The sequence below is a fragment of the Gopherus flavomarginatus genome, chromosome 20, assembly GCF_025201925.1.
Source record: "Gopherus flavomarginatus isolate rGopFla2 chromosome 20, rGopFla2.mat.asm, whole genome shotgun sequence".
Lineage (NCBI taxonomy): Eukaryota > Metazoa > Chordata > Testudines > Testudinidae > Gopherus > Gopherus flavomarginatus.
The window spans coordinates 4,771,588-4,790,290 of NC_066636.1; the positions used below are offsets into that span (position 1 = coordinate 4,771,588).

Below are 18,703 nucleotides of genomic sequence, written 5' to 3' on the forward strand. Positions count from 1 at the left end.
CGGGGGAAAATGCAAATTGCAGCTCCCAGCAGGCCCCGCCCCCCGGATTACAGGCCCCGGCAGGCCCCGCCCCCCCGAGAACTACGGGCCCCGCCCCCCGGACTACAGCTCCCAGCAGGCCCCGCCCCCGGACTACAGCTCCCGTGGGGCTGTGCGGCAGCGGGTGTTCGGGTCCCGGCATGGAGCGGGGCGGCCCCGCGCTGGAGCTGAAGCTCTGGGCGGCCCAGGAGATGGGGCTGCCCCCCGCGAAGGTGCCCCCCGATGGGGCCTTCCGCCGGTGAGAGCCCCGGGCCCCCCAGCGCGGGATCCCCCCGGCTCCTGTTCCCCGGGTTCCCGATTCCCTCCGTGTGCTCCCCGGGCTCCTGCGGCTCCCTCCCCCGGCCCCCTCCCCTGCCCCCTCGGGGTCCCCTCGCTCCCTGCGCCCCGGTCCTTCTCCCTCCTTGGACCCCCCCTTGCCCCCTCTGCGCCTTGGTACCTCCCTGCCCCGCCCCCCGCCTATCATACCCCCACCTGGGACCCCTCTTCCGCGTGGGCTCCCTGCCAGCCGCCCGCCCCATGGCCCCCACCTGTCCCCACTCACCATGTCCCGGGGGGGCCAGAGCCGCCGCCCCCCCTCCGCTCTCCCGCAGAAAAGGGCCTGGCAGCCCCCGGAGATGTTACCCCCCAGCCCTGTGAGGTTACCTGGATGAGCCAGGCCGGGGGGGGGAGGAAAAGGGGCAGGCTCGGGGAGCGGGGGGGCAATATACGGCCCTGAGCCGAGGGCCTCCCATGCCCCTTGTAGGGGTTTCCAGTCGCGTCCCCGCGGGCTGACGCTGTCGCTCTGTATCCCCAGGATGTGCTCAGGCCAGTGTGCGGAGATCTGGAGATACGTCACCCGGCACGTGCACCACCAGAGGTGAGAGGAATGGGGCGTGGGGCCTTTCCCCCTCCACGGGCGCTGGCTCCCACCCGGCCCCAGAGCGGGGCACTGGCTGGCTCAGGGAGCCAGGGAACGGGACATGGGGCCTTCTGCTTTTCAGGTCTCCTCCTAGAGCCAGGGGTAGAACCCAGGAGTCCTGGCTCCTGGTCCCCCCTGCTCTAACCACTGGACCCCATGCCCCACCCAGAGCCATTGCTGTCTTTGCAGTAGATTCATCCCTCTCTCTTTCCTCACAGGAATGTGAAGAAGATCCGAGGGAACTTGCTGTGGTATCCTTTCCTCGTCCCCCTTCGCTTTGGAGACTTGTTACTCTGGGCAACTTTCTCACCAAGGGGTCCATCCAGCCCAGTGTCCCACCCTGCCCCTGCCCCCTAGATCAAGCCCCTGGGCCCATCCAGCCCCTGGGGGAGAAGGTTTAATTTCCTTGTTGACCCTTGGCTGGCGTCCCCCCAGCCTGATGCCTCCGACCTCTCCCTGAGGTCGGTCTGTTCCTCCGTCCGTCCATCCATTCAGTCCTCTGTCATTCTTCATGTTCAGCCTCCTTTACTCAGGCCTTGCCTCAGGTACCAGCATCTGGAGGAGGCAGAGGTGAGGGGACCGGTGGAGACTGCTGGTTGCATGGGGCAGGTGTGGGTGAGGGCTGTCGGTGGGATGGGTGTTGTGGGTGGGATTCTGTGCCATATGGTGGGTAGGGGATGGTAAACTGGATTTGGAGGGGCGGGGAAGGGGATCGGAGTGCTCTGGGGTGGGATAGAGTGGGTCAGGGTAGAGGATGTGGGGTCGTGGATCAAGGTGAGGATCAGGTGGTACTGTGGGGTGGGATAGGGTGAGAGTAGTGGGTGGGCAGTGAGTTGGGGTGGGATCGTGATGCAGAGGGGTGCTATGGGGTGGGGGACAGTGGGGTGCTTTGTTGCTGAGCTGTGGATCTGGGAAATGGGGGTGGGATCAGTGGGGCGGGGGATTGGGGTGCTGTGGGGTAAGGAGCCCTGCCATGGATGAGCAAGATGCCTGGGTCTCTAGCAGCGGGTGGATGCAGGGGGCGGGGCTGTCCAGGAGAAGCCCTGCCCCCAATCAGAGTCTTCCCCTCCCAAAAGGGAAAGCCCAGTGGATCAGAACCGGAGCAGGAGCGGCGCCAGCAGCTGGCCCAGGGCGTGGCCCGCCTGCGTGGGGAGCTGCAGCAGTTAGACCTGCAGATGGAGACAGCCCAGCGTGAGGTCATGGCTGACGGTAAGCAGGAAGCCCGAAGGATCTGGGGGGGCAGCATAATCTGTGCCCCCAGCGCTCTACCCCAGCCCATCACTCTAGGGGTGGAGGGCACAAAATCCACCCCAGTCCTCCCATCTGTTCTCCCCCAACACACAGTGGGATCGTCCCCCTGCAGCCCAGATCCATTTCCCCCCACTTCTTTGTGGGGGGCAGGATTGTTCCCCTGCCCTGCCCTCCTTGGGGGCAACATCTCCCCACATGGTCTCTTCCCCAGCCGCAAGGCTCCTGTGGCCAATGAGGCTGCTGATTTTTCCCCCCATGCTCCCTCCCCAGACAATCGCCCATGGGATTCACACCCATCACCTCAGGATTCCTGGGGTCTGTCTCCTACTCTGGGAGCGGGGCAGGGGACGGGGAGACGCTGGGAGCCAGGACTCCTGGGTTCTATCCCCAGCTCTCGGAGGGGAGTGGGGCCTAGCGGTTAGCATCTGGGGCTTGGGATGGGTTTTCCCTGACACACTTTCTTCTCTCACCCCACAGAGATCTCCCTGGAGGCAGCCCAGGAGCGGATCCGTGATGCCCAGCGCCGCTCCCTGCTGCTCAAGGCCTATGCAGCCCGTACAGCCAAGGAACGCCAGCAGCTGCAGGGCAGCGTAACACAGCTGAGGGGGCGACTGGAGCAGCTGCAGGACATCAGCAGGTGTGGGGGTGGGGGGCCCATCCTTAGTGTGGGGTCCCCACTTTCCTGGTCATATCCCCCAGAATCCTTTGCTCTCAAAGCACTACCCAGTGGACATCTCTGCTTGGTATTAACTCCCATAATCCTTTGCTCCTTGGGAGAGGGTCCTATGGCCAGTGGCATTAGGGATAGAGGACTGCCCATCCTGGGTAGCATCTCAGGATCCTTTACTCCATGGCAGGGTCCCACTGGGGGTGGGGGCTGGGCTGGGCTAGGGTGAGGGTGGGGGGCTGTCCTGAACTGTGCTTCCCCCTTCCCCCTACCTCATTTTCACGGCCTCCTCTGGTCTCTGCAGAAAGGCCAAGGTGGAGCTGACGGTGGGAGGGAAGGTGCCTGACCTCGGATTTGCTGGCATGGAGCCTGAAGTACTGGTGAGTTGGGATGGGGACAGTGGGTAGATCCTGGGCCAGGGGAGAGGAATTTGGGAATCCTGCTCCCCTGTGCTAGTTGGGGATGGTGATCTGGGGATCCCAGTCCTTGGATCTTATGGGGGGATCTGGAGATCCCAAGGCAGGATCTGGTGACAAGGGGGACCCGGTGATCTGAGCCGTGTGAATGCCAGCGTGGGGCTCTGGTGAGCTCACCATGGGATCTGGTGATGGGGTTTGGTTGGGGAGGAGGAGGGAATCGGACTGAGCCTGGTGCCGGGAGCTGGGGGGAGTCTGCGCCATCGGCAATCAGGTCCTGGGATCCTGAGGGATCTCACTGAGCCTGGTGCCTGGATCCCAATAAGGAGGGAGGATCCAGTAGATCCTGGTGATTCCACCAGTGATTCCTGGTGATCTGCAGCTTTCTTGAGGGCCGTGGTCTCCTCCCCACCCCGGTAAGCTGTCAACGTGTCTGTTCGTCTCTCCGCAGCGGGACGTGCGGACGGCCTGCCAGCTGCGCTTCCACTTCCTGAGGTCGCTCTTCGAGCACAGCACGTCTGGGACACTCCCGTAAGACCCTGCGAGCTCCTCTGTCCTCCCCTCCCCCCCCGACCCCGACTCTGTTTCTAACCCCGCCCCATGTGTCTCTCAGCAGCGGGACAAGCGAGGAGCTGCTGGACGCATCCTACCAGCACTGGCTGAGCACGGTGGAGGTAACGGGGGGAGGAAGGGACAATGGGGTAGGGACCCTGGGGACGGCTTGCATGGTGCAGAGATGCAGCCACCTCTGAGCTGGGAACCGCTGCACATAACACTGCACTGCCACAGCTCACCTGATGCTAAGGTTCAGCCGTCTCTGGAGGAGCAGCCTGGCGCCCCTTAGTGCCGGGTATTGGGGCAGCCCTGACTGCTAGGGGGGATCCCCTCTGCCCTGCTCTGTGCAGTACAGCACCCCCTAGCACTGTACTGGGGTATTGGAGCCAGCCCTGACTGCCCAGGGAGAGCCCCCTGCCCTGCTCCCTGCAGCACAGCGCCCCCAGTGCTGGGCTGGGTCATTGGGGCAGCCCTGACTGCTAGGGGGAACCCCCTGCCCTGCTCCCTACAGCACAGCGCCCCCTAGCACCGCACTGGGGTATTGGAGACAGTCCCGATGGAGGGTACAGTGTCCCTGCCCCGCTGTGGCTCATCCCACCTCTCTGCCCACGCAGGACATCGTGGGTTCCCACCCTCCCAACCATGTCCTGGCAGCCCTGGAGCACCTGGCCCTGGAGAACATCCTGCAGATGCAAGAGCTCACCAGCCACATTGACATTCCCCGCGACGTAGAGGCCCTCAAGTGGGTACCACTAAGGGGGTGGCAGTGTGGGTGCATGGTGCATTGCCCCCCCCAGTGATAGTGGCCTGTACTGGGGTGGGGGGCAGAGTCAGAGCTCAGGAGAAGGGGTGCTGTGGGGCTTTGGCCCCCTGGTGATGGCAGCTTGTACTGCAGGGGGCAGAGTCATGGTTCTGGGGGGCTGTCACCCCAGTGGTGCTGCAGTGACCCATGGCACCAATGCTGGGGCTTGTACCTCTGCCATGCAGGTTCCGCTACGAGAGCTCCCGCCTGGAAGACCTGGCAGGGCCGCCAGCAGCCCTGCCCTCAGTCCGAGGCCTCGTACAGGTGAGTAGGGGCATGCGGAGGGGCAGGCAGGGCCGCGTCTGGGGTCTGGGCAGTCGCAGCAGTTAGAGTATAGCTGGGGGGGGCACATCTGGGTGTTCCGAGGGCTGGGATATAGCAGGGGAGGGAGGGGGCCCCGTCTGAGGGCTGGGGATCCCGGGGACTGTGGGGGGACTTCAGGGGCATATCTCCAGCTGGGATATAGCGGGGGGAGGGGGCAGTGTCCGCTGGCCCCTCCTTACCTGCTTCCCTCCCCCTGGCTGCAGGAAGGCTGGAGCAGGTGTGAGGAGCTGTGGGTGCAGCAGCTGCCCCTGCAGGCCCGGGAGCGGCACGGCACGGCACGGCTGGCCTCCCTCGTGCAGGAGATGCACCGGCTGCTGGCGGACGGCTCGGAGCGCGCCATCCTCGCCAGGTAGCTGCCCCAGGCCTGGGAGACACCCTGCCCCCTGGGCTCACCCCTGCACAGTTGGTGACCACCCACCCTGGGAGAACATCCCTTGCAGGAGAGACTTCCTGCCCCTGGGGTCCCCCTGCACTGTGAGGGCCCCCTGGAGAGCACTCCCTGCTGGGGAGACTTCCCTGTCCCGTGGGGTTCCCCTGTGCTGTTGGGGTCCTGTGGCAAGCACCCCCTGCTGGGGAGACATCCCCACCATGCAGGGTCCCTCCTGCACAGTCAGTGACCACCCACCCCTGAAAGAGTGCTCCCTGCTGGGAAGATTCCCTGCCCACGTGGTCTTCTTCTCCCCCCACCCCCCCGACCTACTGAGCCAGCTTGTCCCGCCCGGCCCCCAGGGCGGTGCTGGAGCTGGAGCTGCGGGCTGTACGGCTGGCTGGACTGCGGGATGGGCTGCACCGGGGCTGCCGAGAGCTGGAACGGGAGGCGAGTGCCCGCCATGCGGAGCTGCAGGCCTTGCAGAGCAAGCGGCAGCGCATCCTGGACTTCCGCCACCTGGTGGTGAGTGTGGGTGTGTGTGGGGGGTGGGGGGGGCGTTAGAGCAGGGTAACCTCTGGACATGGGACCTGCCTGGGGGATGGGGGCACACAGGAGGATGAGAGAGCCCGTGGCTGGGGGGTTCCTGGAGGGGGATCCACAGGGTACCTAGCTGGCCTGGGGGGAAGGAAGTAAAGGGGGTGCATATTGGAGGGAATATAGGGGTGTGGGGATGATGAGGCAAGGGAGGGAGTGGACAAGTTAGGGGAGGTGGGGGTGCCTTCTGGGGGGAACGAGAGGGATTGCAGGGCTGAATATAGGGGTGCCTTTGCTGGCCCGGGGGGAGCAGGGACACTGTCTCTTAGCAGCCCCAGGACTGACACATTTCCCACCCCTCCCCCATCCACCCAGCGCGAAAAGCAGCAGCATGTCCGGGCGCTGATCAAAGGCACCTCCTACATCAAATCCCAGCTTCGCAAGGACCAGGCCGAGGTGAGACACCCCCACTCCCTCCCCCTCCCCCACCATGGGGTGGTAGAGGATAGGGGAGTCCAGGGCCGGAATACCAGGAGGCTGTGGGGTGACACTGAGGGGCACTGGCTGAGCTGGGGGAGTGAGGCCCAGGGCTGAGGCAGGACTGAGGGGCGCTGGCGGGGCTGGGGAGTGAGGCCCAGGGCTGGGGCAGGACATAGTGGCACTGGTGGGGCTGGGGGAGTGGGGCCCAGGGCTGAGGCAGTACTGAGGGGCACTGGCGGGGCAGAGGAGTGTGGCCCAGGGCTGGGGCAGGACTATGAGGCACTGGTGGGGCTGGGGGAGTGGGGCCCAGGGTTTGGATGGCAGGGAGCTGCTGGTTGGGACTGAGGGGGGAGGCAGGGGGTTGTAGGGTGGGATCGAAGGGTACTGGAAGGGCTGGGGGAGTGGGGCCCAGGGTTGGGACTGAGGGGCACCAGCATGATCTCCCCCCCACTCTCTCTCAGGTCCAGGCCTTCGTGCAGAGGAAGCTGCTGGGCCCAGAGCAGGATGTGACACTGGAGTCGCAGCGGCTGCAAGGGGGGGTGGAGCGCGAGGTCCGACAGCTGGGGGCCATCGCCCTCCCCTGCCTCCTGCGCCGCAGCCTCCTGGGGTGAGTCCCCCACCTCCCCGGCTGTGTCTGATCTGCCCCATCCCCCCCTGCAGGCCCTCTCCCCCACAGCCAGCAGGGCCCTGGGACTGACTGTCCCCTCTTGGGGTGCCCCAGGGGCTGGATCCCCTTATGGGGGGAGTCCCCGGCCTGAGGGGGAGTACCTTGCATGGAGGACTATGCTCCCCCCCCCCACTACTGGACTTGGGGTATGCAGCATTCCTGGGACCTTCTCCCCCCTCCCCTGGCCTGTGCTCCATTGAAATAGGGCTCAGACCCGCCCTGAGATCTGCAGGTTGGAGGGGTAGGTGCCTGCCCAGCAGTACTGATACTCTGGTCCTCTGCCCCATGCTGGGGGCGCTGGTCCTCTGCCAGGAGCATCAGTACTTGGGCAGTGGTATTAATGCTGCAGTCGTGGCATCGAGATGAGCAGGGGTATTGGTGCTGGGGAATACCAGTGAAAAACCAGTGTTCTCTGGGAGGAGAGCTAATACCTGAGAGTGGGGCAGGGGCTTTAATACTGTGGTGGGAGCATGAATACTTCCTCCGGGGTAATAATGCTCTGAGAGCATCGGTACCCGACATCTGTGGTGGGAGGATTAATACTTTCTGGGCTGATAATGCTCTAGGAGCATCGGTAGCCTATAGCAGTGAGAGGAGCATTGATACTCTCTGGGTATTAATACTCTGGGAACACTGGTACCTGCTCTCCAGGGGGTACCAATGCTGTACTACCCTGGCAGGCGGCTGTGACGAGAGGGTCCCACCAGCCCTTCCTGGGGAGTGGGGTGGGGGGATGGGCTGGGGTGTCTGGTGAGATGGCGGGTGCCTGAGTGTGGGGAGTTCAGGGGCTGATCCTTGGCGTCCCTGACCCGGTCGTCCCCCACCTCCAGGTCCCAGCAGGTCCTGGCTCATGAGCTCTCCATCCATAGGCTGGACCGGACGGCGCTTGCCCAGCACCGGGCCTTCCTCACTGTGTGCCAGGCTTCCGGGTTCCCTCTCTACAAGGTGAGATGCACACTTGGTGGAGCAATGGGGCAGGGAGCAGGGATGTCTCCCCGCAGGGCGGGAGTGAGACCCTCTTCTGGGGGAAGATAGGGGGGTCCTGGAGCAGGGAGTGGGGCAGGCGCACCCCCCTAATTTATTCTGCATTAAACCTCCCTAGAGCCTCTGTGAGGGGGAGCCAGGCCCTGTCTCCCCTCACCCCCATCTCTGTGTGTCTCTGCCCCAGGCCCCGGAGCACCTCCTGCCCCACATGGCTGAGCTGAAGAAGGAGCTGCTGGCCCTGCGTGCCCAGCTGAGCTACAAGAACTGGGCGCTGGCCAGCCTGCAGCAGCGCCAGGGCTCCCGGGGGACCGACGTGCAAGGTGAGATCCCCTCCATGGCTCCAGATGGACAGGGGGATGCCTTCCCAGGGTCTGCAAGCGGCACCCTCCTGGCGCACGAGCTGGCCTGAGGGCGGCAGGACCATGGCATCCGCTCAGCAACTCAGCACCCCCCCCCCCCCAAACTGTAACTGCTCCAGGCCTTACCAACATCTCTTCCCCCAGCCCTGGTGCAGGCCCTGCGGGACCACGACCGGGAGCAGGCCGGAACCCTGGGGCCGCGGATCCAGCTGGTGACGGAGCAGTGCAGGCAACGCATCGAGCGCTGGCCCGAGGTGCAGGCTGCCATCGACGCCTGGTGAGGAGGCCCCACCAGCTGGTTTATGGAACGTTTTGTTCTCCAGAGCGGAGAAGCCCAGCCCATCCTGCGCTGGGGGTCGGTTCTCCCCTGCCTGGGGTGGGGCCTGTGAGGAAGAAGGGGGCTTGCCCAAGTGGTGGGGGCACAGGAGGGACTGATTGGGGGTGTTGTGGGCTGGCGTCTGAAGGAAGGGGGTGGCCTGGTGCCCCTGGAGAATGGGCGTACCTAGGGAGGGGCTGGGGCGCATGTGCCATGAGGAAGGATGTCGGGGGAGGGAGGGGGACGTGGGGGTGTCTGTGCAGGGGAGAGCTGTGGGGAGCGGGGCCAGAAAGAGCCATCTCACCCCTCCCTATCTGCAGGTGGGAGCAGCCAGGGCAGTTTGTCCTGCCTGCGGAGCATCGCCTGGGCCTCACCTTGCAGCAGTGGCTGGAGCGCTGGACCCTGGCCCTCAAGACCCTCCAGCAGCAGCAGCAGCAGCAGCAGCAGCACAGCTGGGCCTGATGGCCCCGTCCTGCCTGGGAGGGGCTGGGGAGCCCCACCCCCAAAGGGGTGCAGTTGTAGGTAGCTATACCCCTGTTAGGGAAGGAGTGCGGGTCGGACACACCTGTATGGGGTGGAGGTTTGGGGGGCTTATCCCAGTCCAGTCCAGCTGTCTCCTCTTGTGCAAAGTGGGGAGGGTCAGTGTGTGTGGGGGGGTGACCAGATGCTGGTGGTGGGAGCGGGTGTCCGGTGCATGGGGGGGCGTCCCAGATGGGTTTTGTGGCGTTCTGTAATTCACAATGTTCTGAATAAACTGGTTACATTCACATTCAGGCTCATGGCAGGCATGGGACATGGGGTGCGTCAGCTCCGGTCTCCCCCAGGGCAGGAACTGATTAGCTCGGGTGGGCAGGGAATGGGGCACGGGACCTTTCCCCTCGGATTGGGCCCCGGCTGTGATGGGGCCCCAGGGCAGGGACTGGCTGGCTCAGGTGCGTGGGGAATGGACCCCTCCTAGGAGGCACCAGCTCTCTGGCTGCTCCAGGCTGGCTGGGCCTGTGCTTCTGCCTGGACCATCCCGCCCTCCCTCATGCCCCAAGGGACCAGTGAACACGGCCCTGTCCCGAGCGCCTGAGCCCAGAGGTTTATTCCTGTGCTGAGGTAGCAACAGCCCCGTCTGCATCTTCCTGGCCTGTCCTACCCAGTGCAGCCCCGCTTGGGGCAGGCAGGGATCCCACCCCTGAGCTCGCCACCCTGGCTGGGGCATCCTCTGCTTGACAGAACCACCTCAAAGCCCCCCCCCCCCCCAACTCCAAAGGCTTCAATGTCCTCGTCCCTCTTCCATGGAGAAACTGAGGGATGGAACAGGGAGAGGTGAATGGCCTAAATGCAGGAGTCGTGGCTCCCAGACTCACCCTCTCTCCCTTCCTTTTGGAAATCAAGTTGGGGGAAGCTTTGCTGGGGCAGGGCCCAGCTAGGAAGTGGGGGTAGACAGCACCTATCGCTGGGGGGGTGGGGGCTCCTCTCAGGTTGGTCCCTCTGGCTCCCTGAGCCTGGGCTGTGGGAGCATCCCAGAGCCGGCCGCCTCCTGGGTGATTTGTGGGAGAAAGGAGGATGCCAGTGCTCTACCCAGTGGTCCCCAACCTTTCAGTGTGGGCAGGGAGCAGCCGCCAAAATGCCTCCGAGAAGCAGCGGCAGCGAGAAGCGTCACCCCCAAAATGCCTCCGAGAAGCAGCGGCAGCGAGAAGCTTCGCAGCAGCATTTTGGCAGTGACACTTCTTGGCTCTGATGCTTCTCGGCGGCTCCGCTCCTTGGCGGCGGGGCGCTCCCTTGTCAGTAGGCAGGCGCTATGGCACCTGCGGGCACTGCCTTGGGGACCACTGGCTCTACCCTTCCCCTGCAAACGGACAGGGGGCCTGGAGTACTGTCCCCTGATTGGGGGTTGGAGGGATATGGGCTCCTGCTGGCTGACAGCATTTGCAGGCGGGGGGGAGGGTCTAGTGGTTAGAGGAAGGGAAGCTTGGCGTCAGGACTCCTGGGTTCCATTCCCAGCTCTGGGGTTACAGTGGGGTCTGGTACGTTAGCACAGCTGGGGCTGGGAGCCAGGACTCTGGGTTCTTCCCATCCCCCCCTTAACCATCTCGCACAGCAGGAGGGGGCTGGGCAGGAAGTGGTGATGGGGTGAAAACTACCAAGAAATGCAAATCCTCAAAAGAGTCTGTGCCAGGAACTGGGTGGTGCAGAAACCACGGCCCCCTCCCCACCTCTTATCCCCCCTTGGCTGTCATTGGATTGTGCCCCCTTGGCCCCCAATCTGCCCCCTCGGAGCCCTGGGGGGCAGGGAATAGCCACAGCGCAGGGTTGCCTGGCCACAGTCCCAATCCATCCCCTGCAGGCCCTGGGAGGCAGAGAATAGACACGGTCCTGGGTACCCCATCCAATTGAAGTGTTGAGTGTCACAGTGACCCAAGGTGTGTGTATAGGAGAGGGATGGGGTGTGTGTACAGATTAGTGTATGTCTCGAGTTCTGCAGGGGTTGTGTCTGTGGGCGGGTGTTTGTGTAGCTGTGGGGGGGTTGTGTGTGTGGCTGTACAGGTGTGCGTGTTTGTGAGGCTGGATTTGTGCACGTGTTTGCATCTTTAGCGGTTGTGCTAGTGTGTGGCTGGATTTCTGCGGTTATTTGTGTATGTTTGCAATCGTGTGTGTCTGCATGCTCTGCTGCCCTCTGCCGGCAGCAGCGACAACCGCTTCTCCGTGCATCACAGTTCCCATACCGTCAACCCTGGTGGCGATTCCACCACCCTACAAGGGCTGGCTGGCCTGACCTTTCTCCCAACCGCAGAGTGTGGTGGGGCTTCAGCTCAGCCCCTGTGGCGCAGGAGTGCGCAGGTGCGGGGCGCTGGGCTCCGATGCACCTGGAGGGGCAGCTTGGGTGGGGTGGGGCATGGCCTCTGGTTTCCGTTCTGCATTGCCTGGTGCTGGGCTGTTGCACAATCCCCAGCCACGCCGCACAGTGTGCCCCGAGAGGGAGTGGGGGGCCAAGCAGATGCTCCAGCACCAGGATATGTGGTTGGTGGGAGGGAAGGCCTTGGGCTGCACTAGGGGAGTGCAGAGCAGGGGTGACACCCCAAAAACCTGCAGCAAAGGGATGGACAGATGAAGAGGGTGGGGTAGGTTGATAGAGGGGGCAGCCAGCCTATAATCCAAAAGGGGAGAGGGGTCTAGTGGTTCGGAGGGGGAGCGTGGTCAGAATTGCTGGGTTCTATCCCCAGCCCTGGGAGGAGAGTGGGGTCTAGTGTTTAGAGGGGGAGGAGGGGCAAGCCAGGACTCTTGGGTTCTCTCCCTGGCTTTGACACTCTCTTGTGCAATCCCTCAGCAGTTACCCAACCCGCCAGCGTGTGGGAGCGAGGGGGTGGGGCCGAGTTGCGACACGGCCCAGAGTCCCCTGCCGCCTCTTCGTTACTCAACCAGGGGCAGTGTGGGGGATGGCCTGGGAGCCCCGCTAAGAAAGGTGCTTCCGGTGGGTTTGTGTGTGGGTCACACTACCTCCTGCTGAATAGACCCGTCTAGATGAGACCCGTGGGCCCCTCTAGCCCAGTTTCAGCCTGGGTCAGCCCCTGGGAGCCCCTTCCCCTCGATCACCATGGCTATGTCTATTGGTCTCCTGGAAAGGTCCATTCCCATTGGTAGCTGTCCAGTGGCAGTGAGTTCCACGGGCCTCTGCACATGCTGTGCGGGGCAGGAGGTCCTTATGTTGGGAGCAGTGGGAGTGAACTGTGTGGGGTTGTGTCTCTCAGCATGATTGTGAATAGTCCGGTGTGGGTGCGGGTGATTGTGTGTGTGGCTGGGGATGTGATTGTCCCTCTCTTTGGGCGGGGGGTGTGGTAGTGTGTGCCCCAGGTGTGTCGTGTGTGAGTGTCTGGGATTGTGTGAGTTCCTTTGTGCATCAGCATGTGTGACTGTCTGGCTCTGTGGAGGTGTGTGTGTGTGTGTGTGTGTGTGTGAGAGAGAGAGAGCTGCTGCAGGATACAAAGTCTTGCAAACGCTTTTCCTACCGGTTAGCCCAGCAACACACCGACACTGATACAAACACAGTGTCACACACGCACAGGGCAGGGCTCAGCCCCACCAGCAGGGGGCGGCAGGGACACACACATCTCTCTAGGGCCAGCTTGGATGATTTCACATCATGAGCCAACATGGTGCTGGTGCCCCCCCACGGGGGTGGGCAGTGACGGGGAGGCAGATGGATTCAGGAGGAAGCACTTTGGGAAAATCAGTCAAGGCCCTTAGCTGAGCTGGGACACAGACAGTTATCCTTGCACCATCCTGGGAGGGGAGTGGGATCTAGTGGTCAGAGCGGGGTGGGGGCTGGGTCCCAGGACCCCTGGGTTCTATCCCTGGCTCTGGGAGCAGAGCGGGGTCTAAAGGTTAGAGCAGGGGGACAGGGAGCCAGGACTCCTGGGTTCCATAGTGTCAGGTGTTTTTCCCTGTGTCTCCCTCCCTAGAGATCCCAGGCCAGCCCCCTAGAGGAATCTCAGTGGGGTTGGGGGGTGAGGGGGAGGTTGCTCTGCCACTTAAGAGTCATGATTCAATCCCCTCCCCCCCCAGGTTCTGACATCACAGAAGCTCTCCCCTGACACGCGCCCCCCATCAGAAAGTAGGTGCCTCTCCCCAGTGAGGCTCCCCACATGCAGAGGAAGCTAGTGGGTTTCTTGGGGGTCTCCGGCAGAGGTGACAGCATGCAGCAGACACCCCCTCGTGGCTGCAAGGAGACACCCCCCCCCCGCACAATCCTCTGCTACGAGGGGCCCAAGGGCGCCCAGCCAGGGCCAGGAGGCGAGGTGGGGCTGCATTGGCAGGAATGGGCAGAACTGGGGGCTGGTGCCGGGTTGGGGGCTGGCTACATGGGAAAAAACCATGCAGCTCAGCTAAATATTTCCCAAGGTTACCGCTGAATACAGGTTATGGGCATGACGTGAGGGAAATATTTTCTTTGCAAACAGAGTCCATATACCAAGCAATGGTGCAAATCCGCTCCCCCCGCACCCCAGTATCTGAGCATCTTCCTAATCCGCAGGGCAGTTCTCCTCCCAGGACAGAGCAAGGGCGGGAAGCGCCGCCAGCCCCATTTCCCGGACCGGAGAACTGAGGCCCAGAGAGACCGAGTGACGTGCCCGAGGCCACCCGGGGAGTCTGGGGCGGGACAGGGGGTGGGACTGGAATCTTCTTCTTAAGGAGGTTTCTGCCCTGCTGCCTCCCCTAGGTCACGTGGTGGTGCAGGGGCGGGGCCTCGGGGAAGGGGCGGGGAGAGGGCGGGGACTCGGCCCGAGGGTGGAGTCTTGAGGAGAGGCTGGTGCGGGGCCGGTCCCTTGAGGGGAGGGGCAATGCAGGGGAGGGATTGGGGGGGAGGCGAGTAAGGGCAGGGGATTGATAAAATGGGCGGGGCCTTGGGGAAGGGCGGGGCCTAGAGGGGAGGGGCCACGTGGGAGCGGAGATTCGCGGGAAGGCGCTGGGGCGGGGTTAGCGCGCAAGGGGCGGGGCCTAGAGGGGAGGGGCCATGCGGACTAGGGGGAAGGGGCGAGTGAGGGCGGCGGATCGGGGAGAAAGTGAAGCGCAAGGGGGGAAGTCAGGGGAAGGGGCGGTGTGAGGGCGGGGCCTTGCGGAATGGGCGGGGCGCAGAGGGGCGGGGCCGGCGCGGGTGCCCCCCCCTTTTCGGGTCTGGAAATTCCGCTGCCCCTGCAGGCCCCCCGCCCCCCAGACAGCGCCCCTCGCCCCAGCCCGGCTCCCACTGCCCGGCTCCCCGCGCGGGGGGCAGGAGCGGGGGGAGCGCGGGGCAGGTGGCTGGAGCAGCGGCGGAGGGACGCGCCCCGACGAACAGCGATGGGAGGTGTCACGTGTCAGTGGGCGGGGTCATGCAGATCACCGGTGTTTGGCGGCGGCCGCGGAGACCACCCGGCTGAACCGAAGCGACCGGGCGCAGAGAATTCCCGGTGCGTGAGCAGAATTCGGTGTGGAGAGTTCGTGATACGAGGGAGTGTATCGGAGTCACCTCGCGGCAGCCATTGCCACTGAGCTAGGAAGGGCTCGAGCAGGTCGTGGTGAGATGAAAAGCAGTGGGAGCAGGAGGCTACCGCGGTGTTCCGAGGAAAGGTATCGCTTCTCGGCTCCTCGGAGCTAAGATCAAGTGTAGTATCTGTTCTTATCAGTTTGATCTCTGATATGTTCTCGATCTGAGAACTGTCTGTTAAACCGATTTTTGGAACAGGGGGTGGGACTAGGAGCTTGCTCTGTCCACTCCACGCATCCGCCTGGTATTGCAGTACTTCCGGGCAGGGTGCACCTCCCTAGGGAGAATGTGCTGGTTGAAAAAGCAGAATGAAACTCTTTGAGCTCTAGTTTGTATCTTTCTACAGTTTTTCTTAGATGCTGGTTTTCTAATTTCTCTTCCCCCGAGACTACTAGGATTTACTGTTCTTCTTCAGTCTTTTCCTATAACGACAATTCGGAAAGGTAAAAAAGTTCTCTTTTAAGTAATACTATGTTTTTTTTTTTTTTTTTTATTAGTACAGTAACAAATGCAGACTTCAGTAGCCTACAACATACAACCAATCCACTGAGTGACTCCTATTCCATGCCTTACAGTTAAACAGCTTAAGGTATTTCACTACAGGTTGCCATAAATCCTGATTAAAACCTTTATTCTTTTCACAAAGGTAGATGAAGAGGAATTAGCCTTGTCCACCTAAATATTCATGCCAGCTTGCATTTCTATTCAAGACGAGACTTGTTTAGTTAGATAAGATTGTATTTATTCATTCATAATTTACCTCCATTTGCAGGTACGTGCTTATAAGCAGCATCCTACATAAACATCATTGAGGCATGCAAATTACACAAATACTGCATTTGAAACTGCCTGCTTGCTTTAGGGAGGTAACTAATTTCTTACCCGGAGTAGAGAGACAAATCTAAGTGCAAAGGATTGTTGCTTGGGATGCACTGGTTCAGAATTATTATGGTTCCCATAATGGAAGCGGCACATCTTTTTAACAGGGTCACCAGGGAACCCCGTTTCTTAGTGCTCGAGTCAGCATGGAACCCCATTCTTAGTGTGCGACAGTCCTTTGCTGGCAACATTTGCAGCGCTGACTCACCGTCCTCTTCTAAGGGCTTGATCTTATTTTATTGAAGTCAGAGGGAGCTTTACTACTGGTTTTGCTTGGATCTGGACTAGTTCTATACTGGAGCTCTGGGAAGCGTCCCGTGTCCTCTATGTGATCTCATCCTGCTCCCTGCCTGATACCAGCGATGTGTTCACAAAAGGAAAGAAGAAATGGAACAATTTTCTCCTGTGGGGACTCCGCTGAGAGACACTGACCCCAAAACCCCCACTTCTGTAATGCACACACTAAAGCCACCTTTTAAGAACTATATAAAACAACAGTGGAGTAGACATGGAAAAAGCAGCCGCTAAAGCGAGTAACCCAGGCCCGGAAAAAGAAAGCAAACAGAAAAATACAAACCGGAGCTCTACACAGGACAGAAAATTTTATTCTTCTTTTTAAACCAGCACGTTCTCCCTGGGAGAGGTGCACCCTGCCCAGAAGTACTGCAATACCAGGCGGATGCGTGGAGTCCAGACCCTCGGGGCCCTCAGCAAACACATTCGCAAGACCTACAACAAATGGATTGCTTTGCAGTGTAGCTGCTGCAATGCCCCCTTCGAGACCCAAAAGAAATGCAAGTCCCATCATGCCACATGCAAGGGACCCCTCGCGATCACAAAGGTGAACCCTGCTGACGTCCTGCGGGCTCCAGCCATGACCCCCACCGATGGTCCGGCTTCAGCACCCCAACTAGGATCCCCACAGTCACGGCAGATAAGGGGGGACCAACCGCTAATCGAGGAAAGCACAACCCCCGCCTCGAGGACCGATGATGCTACCAAAAGGACCAGCCCCATCTCTAGAATCCCCACGCTGGACCCTGCTGTGAAGGGGATCACTGCCACCTCCCAGGTCAACAACCTCACCAGACGCCTCAGCAACCAGGGCCCCGCCGTCGGGACGGCAGCTACCGCAATGGGAAATGTCACTCGAGCCCCTGCCAGCAGGAGACCTATCACATTGTCCCAGGTCGCCCGGAAACTCTCTGAGCCGAGCCGTCTCAGTGCCTCCTCGATGCCGAACCAAGATGACCCCACCCCAAGAAGAATCAGTGCCCCATCACGCATGGCCGCTCAAGACCCTGCCCCCAGAGGCGCCAATGCCGGCCCTCGGTCCACTCTGTGAGCACCAACCACAAGGGGAACCAACGCGACTCCTCAGTCCGCACCGCGAACACCACTCATCGGGGGGAATGGGGACCACCCCCCAGACTGCCCCGCACACTTCTACCATCAGAGGAGCCAATGCCACGATCAGACCAGATCCCCATTATCAGACGGACAGGCATGGCCCCAAAAGACACCAGGCCGATCCCCGCCGCCAGAAGGTCACGCGCTCCTACAGCTACCCCCCAAACGACAGCTGCACGCGGAAGACCGGGCGTCACCCCCGCATCCACCAACCCGAACCAAGTCCCACCAACAACCAGTAATGATGCTACCCCACCGGTGACTATGCCTCGGGAACCAACCGGAAGGTCCCCTGAGCCGCAAGTGAGGCAACCCATTGACCAAGTGGCAAACTCACTACCCACACAGACCGAGGACTAGCAGCCATCCGTCCGGCCAGCCACGTCCTGGCAGGCCGCCTGGATTAAGAAGCTGCAAGCGGTAGCCTCCTTTGAGGAATTCAACCCGCTCATTGACAGACTCACCCACGAGCTCTCTACAGAGATTGCCTCCAAGCGGATGCCAAACCAGGAGACCATCCGGCCTGCCTTCAGACGGCCCGTCCCGAATCGCGACATCACCACCAGGGGAGCTGGGAGAAGGAACACCGGCCGCCGCTACGACCCTGCAGCAGCCTCAACGATCCAGAAGCTGTACAGAACAAACCGCCTCAAGACCGTAAGAGAGGTCCTCGATGGTCCTTCGTCCTACTGCACGATCCCGCCAGAGCGCTTCTACAATTACTTTCTCGGAGTGTTCGGCGGCATGCCCAGGAACGACGCGCTGCGACCGGAGTGCCTCCGCCCCCTGCCCCGCGTTACCAACACAGAGGACCTAGAGACCGACTTCACGCCTAAAGAGGTGGCAGCCAGGTTTTCCAGAACAAAGAACACGGTGCCCGGAAAGGACGGCATCCCCTACAGCCTCCTCAAGAAGCAAGACCCTGGCTGCTTCATGCTTCGTGCTCTCTGGGATCTTTAACCTGAAATCATGGAAGTAACCTGTGCCGGCACTTTGGCAGGTCTCCCACCTCCTGGAAGACCCTCAAGGCTCAAGACCCTGACGCCGGAGGCACCAACGCCGGCCCTCGGTCCGCTCTGCGAGCACCAACCACAAGGGGAACCAACGCGACTCCTCAGCCCGCACCGCGAACACCACTCGTCGGGGGGGGACGGGGACCACCTCCCAGACTGCCCCGCACACTTCTACCATCAGAGGAGCCAACGCCACGATCAGACCAGATCCCCATTATCAGACAGACAGGCATGGCCCCAAAAGACACCAGGCCGATCCCCGCCGCCAGAAGGTCACGCGCTCCTACAGCTACCCCCCAAAAGGCAGCTGCACGCGGAAGACCGGGCGTCACCCCCGCATCCACCAACCCGAACCAGGTCCCACCATCAACCAGTAATGATGCTACCCCACCGGTGACTATGCCTCGGGAACCAACCGGAAGGTCCCCTAAGCCGCAATTGAGGCATCCCATTGACCAAGCGGCGAACTCACTACCCACACAGACCGAGGAACCCGAGGACCAGCAGCCGACGGTCCGGCCTGCCACATCCTGGCAGGCCACCTGGATTGAGAAGCTGCAAGCGGTAGCCTCCTTTGAGGAATTCGACCCGCTCATCGACAGACTCACCCACGAGCTCTCTACAGAGATTGCCTCCAAGCAGATGCCAAACCAGGAGACCATCCGGCCTGCCTTCAGACGGCCCGTCCCGAATCGCGACATCACCACCAGGGGAGCTGGGAGAAGGAAC

General features: G+C 61.9%; 1 protein-coding gene and 1 non-coding gene across 2 annotated transcripts; both read left to right on the forward strand.

The window, feature by feature from the left end:
- The first annotated feature begins 144 nt into the window (after positions 1–144).
- LOC127038422 (HAUS augmin-like complex subunit 5) lies at positions 145–9,429 on the forward strand. Its single transcript, XM_050931021.1, has 19 exons — positions 145–277; positions 833–895; positions 1,156–1,188; positions 1,483–1,507; positions 2,014–2,146; positions 2,666–2,825; positions 3,160–3,235; positions 3,723–3,802; positions 3,885–3,945; positions 4,441–4,568; positions 4,814–4,892; positions 5,156–5,301; positions 5,682–5,844; positions 6,232–6,312; positions 6,798–6,943; positions 7,834–7,948; positions 8,172–8,307; positions 8,491–8,623; positions 8,983–9,429. Exons 1-19 carry the CDS (start codon positions 180–182, stop codon positions 9,122–9,124), a joined length of 1,998 nt encoding a protein of 665 aa, XP_050786978.1. The 5' UTR covers positions 145–179; the 3' UTR covers positions 9,125–9,429.
- Positions 9,430–14,757: 5,328 nt separating this feature from the next.
- LOC127038476 (U2 spliceosomal RNA) lies at positions 14,758–14,950 on the forward strand. The gene has a single exon (XR_007770659.1). It is a non-coding gene; the product is annotated as a U2 spliceosomal RNA (small nuclear RNA).
- Positions 14,951–18,703: the final 3,753 nt, after the last annotated feature.